The sequence below is a fragment of the Oratosquilla oratoria genome, chromosome 41, assembly GCF_046742065.1.
Source record: "Oratosquilla oratoria isolate Oo_2021 chromosome 41, ASM4674206v1, whole genome shotgun sequence".
In the NCBI taxonomy this organism is placed as follows: Eukaryota; Metazoa; Arthropoda; class Malacostraca; order Stomatopoda; family Squillidae; genus Oratosquilla; species Oratosquilla oratoria.
Genome location: NC_134817.1, coordinates 21,451,448 through 21,463,947, shown reverse-complemented (window position 1 = coordinate 21,463,947; position 12,500 = coordinate 21,451,448). Strand labels below are relative to the sequence as shown.

At 46.6% G+C, this 12,500-nt stretch overlaps 1 protein-coding gene across 2 annotated transcripts in view; it reads left to right on the top strand.

Annotated features, from left to right (window-relative positions):
- The window catches only part of LOC143021027 (follistatin-like), a 221,340-nt gene that overhangs the window by 202,671 nt on the left and 6,169 nt on the right, over positions 1 to 12,500 (top strand). The window contains exons 3-6 of one of the 2 annotated variants that reach the window (XM_076178199.1): positions 6,877 to 7,089; positions 7,810 to 8,097; positions 9,055 to 9,291; positions 10,105 to 10,413. In XM_076178199.1, the coding sequence (XP_076034314.1) occupies positions 6,877 to 7,089; positions 7,810 to 8,097; positions 9,055 to 9,291; positions 10,105 to 10,413 (1,047 nt within the window). The remainder of the gene's footprint in view (positions 1 to 6,876; positions 7,090 to 7,809; positions 8,098 to 9,054; positions 9,292 to 10,104; positions 10,414 to 12,500) is intronic. The other variant, XM_076178200.1, reaches the window with a different exon arrangement.

Genomic DNA, 12,500 nt, shown 5'->3' with positions numbered 1-12,500 from the left:
TCTCTCTCTCTCTCTCTCTCTCTCTCTCTCTCTCTCTCTCTCTCTCTCTCTCTCTCTCTCTCTCTCTCTCTCTCTCTCTCTCTCTCTCTCTCTCTCTCTCTCTCTCTCTCTCTCTCTCTCACGCCCACAACTATTCTCTCAGGTTGTCTTTATCTCCCGACCACACCCAACGCCCACAACCTACTTATTGCGTATTTTCTTTTCTTTTTTTTTTACACATAGACCACTAACCATCTCATCAACCATTCTTACATCTTCAAATATTCTTTTACCACACTACACTATTCAGCCTATAACCATCCTCATGCAATTATCATTACCTTCGTCTATTCGCTTACGTCTACCATCCCTTCTTATGTGTGACCTATTGCTAGCAAGTTTCTAGTATTAACACTTTCTCTACAGAAGGAGTTTATCTTAGAGAAATAAAATCGTCTCGTAGCCCCAAGAAAGTCATGAAATGGAGGAAAAGGGTTGTTCTTTTGAATTCTGGAAGAGATATCTTTCGGACGAATATTTTCGCATAGGAACAGCATCCTTAGGCTGCAGTAGGGAATCCCTCCAACTTATTAGAATTACCTGACGACAACCGAAATTGATGCCGCATTATACCACACGAATGCGTTAAAAATTCTTACATCTTCAGTCTCTACTCCGTTCCTTCTTCAACATCACAACCTTACAGTGTTAATCAATCACTAATACACTGGCATATTCTCAATCTCGAGTCTTCTTTGTATCACTGAAGATCTCTGTCATTTTCGATCATATGTCTCATACCTTCCATTCCCTTGTAAAACTAAATCTATTTACTTTAATCTCACACTTGAAATTCCACACACCTTCAGCCTGTTCTACACATCTCCAGCCAAACTTACACACCTCCAGTTAATCTCAAACACCTCCAGCTAGTATGACACACCTCAGCTCCAGCCAATCCCAAACACCTCCAGCAAGTCAGACACACCATCCAATCTCACAAAACCGTTATCTACGTCTAGGAACCCTGCCCAGTCTCCTTACAGGTCTCCCAAGTCTTGCAAAGTCTTACGTTTGTGCAAGTCTCTCAGAGTTACACTCGAAATTTCTTAGTCCTTTATATCCATTAACATGTTTCCTTTCAATCGCATTTTCCTATTTTACGCCCTTAGTGTACCGCTTGCGACGAGCCTACTTGATACCCTCAGCAGTCTTTCCTCCTTCCATTCCCTAAGCTACTCGTATATTGATTCACATTTTTAAGTAGTCTTTTATAATTCCAAATAGCCTTTCACACCTTCAATTAGCCTTCACATCCTTAAAAAAGAAACTTCCATACTTTGAAGTAGTCTTTCGCACCTTCAAGTAGTCTTTACATCTTCAAGTAGTCTTTCACATCTTCAAGATGTCTTCCACAATTGCCAGTTAGTATTCAGCGCTTTCATTTAGTTCTTCACGCCTTTAAGTAGTCCTTCACACGTTTAAGCAATTCCCTAATCTTTGTAAGTTCTCAAACACCGCCTATTTCTCGTATGAACATCTTTCTCATGCCTTTAACCAGTCTCGTACGTTCTCAAGTCTCGTTTTACCTTATCAAGCCTCTCGTACCTTCATCAGCACCTCTCCACACCTTTAGCCAGACTTTCGCCCTCGTACTCAGCATATAGCATACCACTCACACACAGGTTCACCAGACTCCTCTGCCCTTGCGGCCTTCAAAGACCTTCGAAGTTTCTCAAAACAGTCTCTCCTTCTGGCTTCGTTACTGGTTCCTCATTACTTCATGAGTCTTTATTACTTTCATATCACACCCAAATCAAAGTACTATACCCTAATCAGTCTCACAGTTAGTAGTCTACAATACAAGATTGTTATGTGTCTCTTACGTCTAAATTCAAGCTCACGCAAACTTAATCCACCTCTCACACTCCTACCTAGATCAATTTCACATGTTCTCTATTAGATATAGCTAAGCTTCGATGATGTTAACCAATCAAAGAGAAAGTTCAGCTTAAGCTTGTTAAGTTGCACTATACTTCCAAGGATACATTAATACACATTGGCAGAGGTATGTCACTATTACACTGACATGTCAGTGCATTTGCTGTATATTTTTGTCCTACATCACTACGCTTCACTAATCACGATGCATTGGAAACTGATACTTATAACTCCCGATTCCTGTTCTCCAATTGTCTAGGGCCAGCCATCCTCAGACTCGACGCGGGTCTGTCTATTCCCAAAAGTTCCTGTCAGGCCAAACCCTTTTCCCGATCGATTTAAACTGCCCGTGTTGCGATGAATGTTCTTGGAACGTCAGGTTTCTAGACGAGGAAACTCCTCCTCCCAACTCCTCCTCCTCCCAACTCCTCCTCACAAGCCCAAACTCCGCACTCCCCCGCCACTCCCCACAACCAACCTCAAACCTTCGCACACTCTCGACTCGAGCCCCCTGCATCACTTACGAACTTAGCGAATCTTTCACACTCCTTCACAGTCCTTCGTTTCCTGTATTACACTCCTCAACCACATCCTATCAATTTCGACCTCTACTTTACGTTCGCCCTCCCCCCCCCTCTCCACTCTTCCCCAGCAATCCCTCCCCATCTTCCCCCTCACTCCCACTCGTCACCCTCCAAATCACCCGCCAACAAACGGGTGCTCGAGCTCATAAATGCTGAAAAAACAAGTAAAACGGTGTGCTTTCGCACAAATACGCACACACACACACACACACATACACACATACACACACAAACATTCACACACATTCACACACATACACTCACACACACATGCACTCACACACACACATAAATAAAAACAAACACACGCATGCACACACACGGACACACACACATACACACGCAAACACACACACACGCAAACATACACACATAAATAAAAACAAACACACGCATGCACACACACTGAAACACACACACACACACAAACACACACGCACACACGCAAACATACTCACACACACACACACACAAACACACACGCACACACGCAAACATACTCACACACACACACACACAGATAAACACACAAACATATACATGCACGCACACGGACACACACATACACTCGACTCGACCAAAGTTTCCTTGAGGCACACAGGTGGGACAAAGCTTCCTTGAGGAGTTCACGTGTAGTACCAGCATCAGTCCCAGTGATAACTCAACCAGAGCTTCGCCTGACCACGTGATGATGAACACTGAACTCTTTGAGGAACTCACGTGTAGTACCAGTCCCCCGTACCCTCTGTCTTTGTGAGTCAACGGTATAAGAACCTTTTGCGTCCGACTTCCCGCGCATAGATTTTGACCTCGCGCCATTTAAGGGTACGGGTCATGACCTGCCCTTGTATATAAAGTACGGACGAACGTCGAAGATTCAGATCACCTCAGAGCATCTCACAGTGAGCCTGGCTCGCTGCCCCGTTGCTTTCTCACCTTCCTCCTCCCCCGTAATCAGAAGACCAAGTTGGGACACGACTTGATACGCACAATCGTCACCTCCGTTGCCGTCTCTTTCCTTCCCCCACCCCTTTCTACCAGTTTGTGCGAGTTATTATAGTTATTGGCGCCCAACATTAATCTCTAAATAGACAAATTATCTTCATTAGCATTTACCTTGAAACCAGCCTAACATTTGGCTGCCCAACGTGGGGCAAGACTACCAGGCTAACATCTGGCACCCAACGTGGGGCAAGACAACCAGCCTAACAAATTGGCGCCCAACGTGGGGCCCCCGATCCTCGGCTCTGCCGACTCCCAGCCTTTTGACCACCACCAGATCGACTGCCACCGACTGCAGCCACTGGTCTGCCTGATCGTCTGGCACAGCTGCCTGCCGCTCGATTGCCGTCAGTTGACTGCTAGATCGTCTGCCGCTGCTGCCTACTGGGTCTGCAACTGCCAGTTCGACTACCTACACTCTCGCCTACCACAGGTATCTACCGCCGCTCGACCTCCAGCTCGACTGCCGCCACTTGTTTGCCAGATCGACTGCCACCGGCTGCCGCCACTTGTCTGTCAGATCATCTGCCGTTACTGCCTGTCAGCACGACTGTCAGTTCGCCTACCCATCAGCTCGACTGCCGTCGCTGCCTGCCACGTCTGTCGACTAGTTCAACTACCTATACTCTCACCTACCGCTGGTATCTGCCGCCGCTCGACTGCCGCCAGTGGCCTGCCAGATCGACTGCCGCCACTTGTCTGCCAGGTCGCCTGTCGCCACTGCCTGCCAGCACGACTGCCAGTTCACCTGCCCACCAGCTCGACTACCGTCGCTGCCTGCCACGCCTGCAGACAACCAGTTTAACTACTTACGTTCTTGCCTATTACAGGGATATTCGTGGCCTACCGCCAAGCAAACTAGAGCTGTGAGTGCCCCCCACCTTGACCCATCCACACGCTTAAGGGAGATCACAATGGCCCGCACCTAATGACTAGCAACCTCGACTGTCTAGTCTACGACGCTTTGGGTGGCCTAACACCCCAACCGCTAACCACGATCATTTTCAAGTGTCTATCTTTTCAGTGAGATGTTGTAACCATACTATAAATGCCACCGTACGACGTGATCCCAAAACGCGTTCCAGGTACGAGATCCCCTGAGCAGCCTCCTGAAATGCACCAACCTCTTCGACGTCATCCAACACGTACAGGATAAATCCGGTCCCACGAGAGTAGACGAACACCCCAAGGTTTGCTACTCTGCGACAAACGGACCGCCGCCTGCTGTTACCCCTGCCGTCTGATGCCCAACTCTACCCCACCTTCAAGTTCTGGCCCCGTTGTGAAGACAACTCCCTTGACGATTTCTTGTCAAGGCTCCACACTACTTCACTTCCAGTCTCGACTTCCGTGAGGGCGTGTTAGGAAGTTGCCCCCACTTCTAGACCTAACTCCTCAGTCCTTATCACTCCACCCGTCTTCACCTCTTCTCTGGCCGTCCTACGACTTTTGACCCAGGGAGCTCCCAAGGGAATCGCTCATGGGCCCAGCCGCATGAATCATGCGCAGCATGGCCGCGTGACTCAACCAAAGTTTCCTTGAGGCACACAGGTGGGACAAACCATCATTGAGGAGTTCACGTGTAGTACCAGCATCAGTCCCAGTGATGACTCAACCAGAGCTTCGCCTGACCACGTGATGATGAACACTAAACTCTTTGAGGAACTCACGTGTAATACCAGCTCCCCATACCCTCTGTCTTCGTGAGTTTGAGTCAACGGCATAAGAACATTTTGCGTCCGACTTCCCGCGCATAGATTTTGACCTCGCGCCATCTAAGGGTATGGGTCATGACCTACCTATGTATATAAAGAACGGACGAACGTCGAAGATTCAGATCACCTCAGAGCATCACACAGTGAGCCTGGCTCGCTTCTCCGTTGCTTTTTCACCTCCCCCTCCCCTGCAATTAGACCAAGTTAGGACACGACTTGGTACACACAGTCGTCACCTCCCTTAACGTCTCTTTCCCTCCCCCACCCCCTTTCTACCAGTTTGTACGAGCTATTATTGTTATTGGCGCCCAGCATTAATTTCTAAATATACAAATTCTCTCCAGAATTTAACTTCAAACCAGCCTAACATTTGGCTGCCCAACGTGGGGCAAGACTACCAGGCTGACATCTGGCACCCAACGTGGGGCAAGACAACCAGCCTAAGAAAGGATATATATTAAGTTGGAACTGTGCATGAATTTGAGGTTAGGTATGACAGTTTCGAAAGTAGCAGACGGGACCAAACGAGCATTGCTCCTTTCCTGTATACTACAATTAGGTACGTGCGATTGGGTAAGTACATACATACATACACCCACTTGCTGGAAGACAGTAATGACTTCTGATATCTGTGAAAACTGGAAGCGCTGACCACTGCTTGAGCTTTACTTTTTATGTGTGTGTGTGCGCGTGCGTGTGTATGAGTATGTGGGGCCAAGGGGTAAATACACATACAAACAAATACCCACACACGCGTGCACACACATACACATAAACATACACTAATGATATTGTTATGCTTTATGCATCTCTGGGGACCAGTGACGGCTACCTGTACGTTGTGGTCGGTCCTGCGAAACGAGCGCCAAAGAGGAGTCTCTCCCTGCTACCCGTTTCCAAACAAGGTCAACTTAACAACCTGACCTCCAACTGGAGGTACGGCTTCAAAGTCCTAACACTCGATTTTCAGATCGTATCCAAATTCTCTTTTTATCAACTCTGTATTTCTAGTGCATTTTCACACTAGAAAAACTGAAAACCGGCAGCTGCTCCCCCCCCCTACTACTACTCTAAACTGGTAACACAGAAAGTCCCGCGCAAATGCAGCACAGGTAACAGTCCAGCATTTCTTCACAGAGAGATCTATCGAATATTTGACAATGAACGCTGCCTCTGCAAAATAGAATTCATTAGGTTGTTCTAGACTTTTGACTACAACTTTAGCTACACCAGTGGTGCACGTTCTATCAAGGTGCGATCCTTCGGATGTGAGGATAGGGAAGTTGAAAACTCTAATCTAATGCCTGAAATAGTCATCATCGCTTTATGGAGGTTTTGTGTCTTATCTCCCGTAGCCTCTTGTGCTGGTGTCCGGTGCACTACTGATGCACGTTCTATCAAGGTGCGATCCCTCGGATGTGAGGATAGGGAAGTAAAAACTCTAATCTAATGCCTGAAATAGTCATCATCGATTTATGGAGGTTTTGTGTCTTATCTCCCGTAGCCTCTTGTGCTGGTGTCCGGTGCATCAGTGGTGCACGCTCTACCAAGGTGCGATCCTTCGCATGTGAGGATAGGGAAGTTAAAACTTTCTAATCTAATGCCTGAAATAGTCATCATTGCTTTATGGAGGCTTTGTGTCTTATCTCCCGTAGCCTCTTGTGCTGGCGTCCGGTGCGGAGAAGACCGCAAGTGTGTGGTGCGAGGCGGCGTGCCCCGGTGCGTCTGCAGCCCTAAATGCCATCTCAAACACAAGAGCGCCGTGTGTGGTTCCGACGGTCGCACTTACACCTCGGAGTGTCACCTCCTCAAACGCGCCTGTCGTAAGAAGAAACGAGGACATGTGGCCCACTACGGACCCTGCCAGAGTAAGTAAACAACTCCATCTGTTCTCCTCACGTTTACCTTTATCTGCTCTTGGCCAGAAATTGTGGCCATTCTGAGATCGATCCCCATTGCTAAGTAGGATCCCTCCCCCCCTAGATACTAAGAACCTCCGTGTATGCACTGACAGTGTCGCATATCACTGAGCGCCATGTGTGTGTTGGTCGAGGGCTAATAATACACTGTAGGTTCTTAAGTACATTCAGCCTTAAACGATAATACAGTTACAAGAAGATACACTAGAATAACATAGTCAAATATAACGCCCATGCGTAACTCCACGTCCCTCTACAGTATCTCACTCACACACTGTCGATAAGTACGTAAGCATGCCTAAGGCCCCGGGCATGCGAGTTGCCACATATCGCCACACGGGATATAACTAACCCACAGTTTGTAGGTACGTTCAGACCAGGTCAAAGACACTTATAGGTTTGGTTCTGGATGATGCTTTATTCTTTAGTAGGATAACGACAAAATATTTGAAGTTGTGCACTGTGAATTCTCTAAGAATAGCATTTCGCTGCGCTAAATCCGGAAACGGTTGGCTGAAGAGTTAGCCAATGTTATCTAGGTACTTTTTGTCTCCTATTTTTCAGTGACCTACCACCATAACTGCTATATAGAGTTAACGGACGTGATGTCAAATCGGAGCCTTCGTCGCTATACAGCCGAAATGACGTTGTATCGTTTCCCCATTTCAGCATGTAACGGTGTCCGTTGTGCCGAGGGTAAGACGTGCGTTTTGGACGAGAAATTGATACCGAGATGTCGCCGGTGCCCTCCAACATGCCAAACGGAAGCGAAGACAGCAGCTGGAGCGGCCACGACGGCTGAGGCGGTGGATGGGGTGGAGGCGACAACGATGCCCCCGCGGCCTCGTCCCCTCTGCGGGACGGACGGCGTCACCTACGCCTCTCGATGCCATCTGAAGCAGGCCTCCTGCGCCAGAGGAGCCGACATCCAGCAGGCTTATAAGGGCGCTTGTAAAAGTGAGTAAAAGAACGTCTGTAGGAGTAAGGGCGAAAGCGTCTGTAAAGTGTGACCCATATACTTAAAGGATGTTCCAGTGGAGTGGTTACAAAGAATTGTAATATCTTATCACTGGTTAGGTAAAGGAAATAATTGTTTTTGGTTTTCTTCCTTCCTTACTCAAAATAATTTATTTGAGCGTAGCTGAAGAGTTAGCCTTTTGGATATTTCACTTTATTGAAGGTTTCTGTGATATGATTTAGTGCATCTTCCAGAAATTCTTCACTACATATGTGAAATGCTTTAAGAAAGAAGTCTATTACTATACCTATTTTGGTTCTATTATTGTGCCTTGAATAAAAATGTATGTAATCCTCTTTATTAGTGGGTTTGCGGTATACTGAAATTTTCACTTTTTATTCTGTGTATAATAGTGACTAAAAAGGGTATTTTTCCGTTGTTCTCTATTTCTGCCGTAAATTTTATGTTTTCATTAATACTTTAATTTTCTTAATTTGTTGCGTATATTAGGTTCCTCAGGTAGAATTACAATAATGCCATAAACATATCTTAACCATATGCTATTTCTACCCACAGAATAAACAAAAATATAGAATTTTCAGTATACCACAAACCCACCAATAAAGAAGACTATATACATATTTATTCAGGGCACAATCATAAAACAGGGATTGTAATAGGCCTCTTCCTCAGAACATCTCGCATATGCAGTGAAGAGTATCTGGATGAGGAACAAAACCACATCACAGAAACCTAGTAATAGGCTTCTTTCTCAGAGCATTTGGAATATGGAGTGAAGAGTATCTGGATGAGGAACAAAACCACATCACAGAAACCTAGTAATAGGCTTCTTCCTCAGAGCATTTTGCACATGTAATGAAGAGTATCTGAAAGATGAGCTAAACCACATCACAGAAACCTTGTAACTTGATTTGCTTGTCTATCCCCATGGCAAGGAGGCGCCACGTGCAGCAATGTTCGTTGTGGCAGACAACAAAAGTGTCTCAGCGACTTCGGAAGCGGCGCCCCGGTCTGCGTGAGGTGCACGACGCCCAGGGACTGCCAGCTCGCTCCCAACCACGTCTGTGCCTCCGACGGGTCCTTCTACCCCAGTTGGTGCGCCCTCCACCACGAGGCCTGTCGCACAGGACGAGCTCTTCATCCGATGCCCCTGGCCTACTGCCGTACACATAGTAAGTGCTTCGTCGAGTTCATCGACACTTCAGTCAACCCCTCCTCCTCTTTCTCCTCATCCTCTTCCTCCTCCTCTTCCTCCCCCTACTTCCCTACTTTCACTTCTATCTCAAATATGTCTCCACAGCATCATCCATATGCAACCATTCTCCATTCACCCCTATCTTCTCTCCTCTCCCGTCCTTCCTCAACAGACATTCCCCTCTTTCTCAATGCCCCTTTTACCCCATCCATCCATTTCATCCTAGGTCGCCTCCTTATGTTCACTCATTCCACCTCTGCCTTCCATATATATTCTATTAGTCTTTCTTTACTACCTGTACATACATACATACATACATACATACATACACACACACACACACACACACATATATATATATATATATATATAGTGAAAGAAGTAGACGAGGAGTAATGGGAGAATTTCACGCTTTAACGTTTCGACCCGCAGGGTCTTGATCACAAAGCTAACAACTCAAACGTAACAGGATATTTTATACACGGACGGGTCATCTCATGGGACGCTTCGGAGAGCTTGTTATTTTATTTGCGTATCCTTTTATTATTGATAACCTTGTGGCTTTTGCTAAACATATAAAGCCTTCTCTATGGTTAATGTTGTTATTAGTGTTGATATATGCTGCCTCAATTGTCTTCCTTAGTTTCTTGGATGATCCTTTATTTATTTAATTAGTAAGGAAAGAGCAGAGCGTGCAGGAACGTTGGCGGTTGACAGGAGGGAGAGGGGGAGAGGAGGGGAGGGGAGGGGGGAGCCTAGGTTAGGGGAACGGAATGTTCTTATTTATCAGGTCGAGACTGTTTCACTATGGCAGATAAGACGAAGACGAACCCTGAGGATTGCATCAATTCCCGGAACAACAATACCGTCCCTGGAAGCAGCGGCAGCAGCAGCAGCAGCAGCAGTAGCAGCAGCAGCCCAAACAAAGAGAACAGCTCCGGGAAACACAGCGGCAGCAGCACCGACACCACAAACAACAGCCCAACCAGCGGCAAGAACAGCAGCTTCAAAACCAATAACAAGCACAAGAACAGAACCACTGCCAGTGATATATCTGGTCGTGATGCCAAAATTCTTCAGCGACAGCAAAGGAAGAAAAGTAAGTTATGACGTGTTGCGTATGAGAGTGTATTTACCTAATTGTATTTACCCAATTGTAGTATACAAGAAAGGAACAATGTTCTCCAGTTTATCGTATATAGCATTAAACTCATGCACAGTTCCTCCTTAGTCTATATCCTTGATTTCCATTGATCTTATTTAGATTTGAAGTCGTGTATTGCCCCAGTTTAGCCTCTGCCACCTAAGTTATTCCAAGTATCTATGTATCTATATGAAAAACCGTATTTCTTCAGATCCTTTATACATACACTCTTCCTTAATTTGTTCTCATGACCTTGTACAGCCCCAACTAAGACTGTTGGAGTAGCGGGTGCGAGCGCTACCACTGTGCCCTCAAGCAGTGTACTTCTTTACGTGTGTGTTTCTTTTATAGACAGGTTGATGTACAACTGTAATGCGTAATATTCATCAGTAACGTCCATTTATTAACCCCTTCCATACGGTGCCGCATACGTAGGTGGCATGAAGAGCAAGTGGATACGCAAGGCTGCCATATCGGCGTCTTCATTATATTTATTGTAGTTGCCCCTCCGTAATGACATACTCTCTAAACCAGTGGTCCCCAAACTTTTTTCTGTCATTTCCCCCTGCACCCAGGTCAACTATCCAGATTTCCCCCTTCATGTGTAGCAGGGAAGGAGTAGTTGAAATGCACTGTGACTATTTACTAATTTATTTTTCAAATGTACAAATATACTGATAAACAGGCATTCTCTCTCTCTCTCTCAGACATGAGAAAATCCATCAGAGATTTTTTTTAGTTAGTAGGTAGTTTAATTATTTCCCCCTGGTAGCTTCAAATTTCCCCCCAGGGGTAAATTTCCCCCAGTTTGGGAACCACTGCTCTAAACTGTCTTCATCACATTTTCTATGGTTATCAGTATTCACGGGTGAAATGCGAACGATCGATATAAGCGGTGACTATACTTTATGATCCGAGTATTATTACGACACTCTCTCCCTCTGGAGTAAGTTTGGGCCAAATCGGAGACATGGCGGTTTTTGAGGGTCATTTTGGCCACTTGTCCCGATTGGGTAACCACCTCAGCTATAGGTCGAGGGCCACCAGGGCTCTTGCGGATCGTACTTACATACTGCTCAGGCTAAAAATGCGGGCGCCAACAGGCGGAAATGAGAGGGGAAAATTACACAAACACAAACAAATTTGGCTGGTTGCCACAACCTCGCCCTTGGGTCCAGGTTCCTCACGTCTACCTCGCTTTGCCCTATGGACGACTCTTTCCCTCTGCAGTAAGTTTGGGCCATATCGGAGACATGACGGTTTTTGTCCAAATCCGTGGGTTAACCCCTTTGGTAATTTTGGCCACTTGTCCCGATTGGGTCACCACCTCAGCTACAGGTCGAGGCCCACCAGGGCTCTTGCGGATCGAACTTAGATACTGCTCATGCTAAAAGAGCGAGCACCAACAGGCGGAAATGAGAGGGGAAAATTACACAAACACAAACAAATTTGGCTGGTCGCCACAACCTCGCCCTTGGGTCCATGTTCCCCACGTCTACCTCGCTGTGCCCTGTGGACGACTCTCTCCCTCTGGAGTAAGTTTGGGCCAAATCGGAGACATGACGGTTTTTGTCCAAATCCGTGGGTTAACCCCTTTGGTAATTTTGAGGGTTATTTTGGCCACTTGTCCCGATTGGGTCACCACCTCAGCTACAGGTCGAGGGCCACCAGGGCTCTTGCGGATCGCACTTAGATACTGCTCAGGCTAAAAGTACGGGCGCCAACAGGCGGAAATGAGAGGGGAAAATTACACAAACACAAACAAATTTGGCTGGTCGCCACAACCTCGCCCTTGGGTCCAGGTTCCCCACGTCTACCTCGCTGTGCCCTGTGGACGACTCTCTCCTTCTGGGATAAGTTTGGGCCAAATCGGAGACATGACGGTTTTTGAGGGTTATTTTGGCCACTTGTCCCGATTGTGTCACCAACTCTTCTTTAGTTCTATGGACTGCAGTGCTCTTGCGGATCGCACTTAGATACTGCTCAGGCTAAAAGTACGGGCGCCAACAGGTGGAAATGAGAGGGGAAAATTACACAAACAC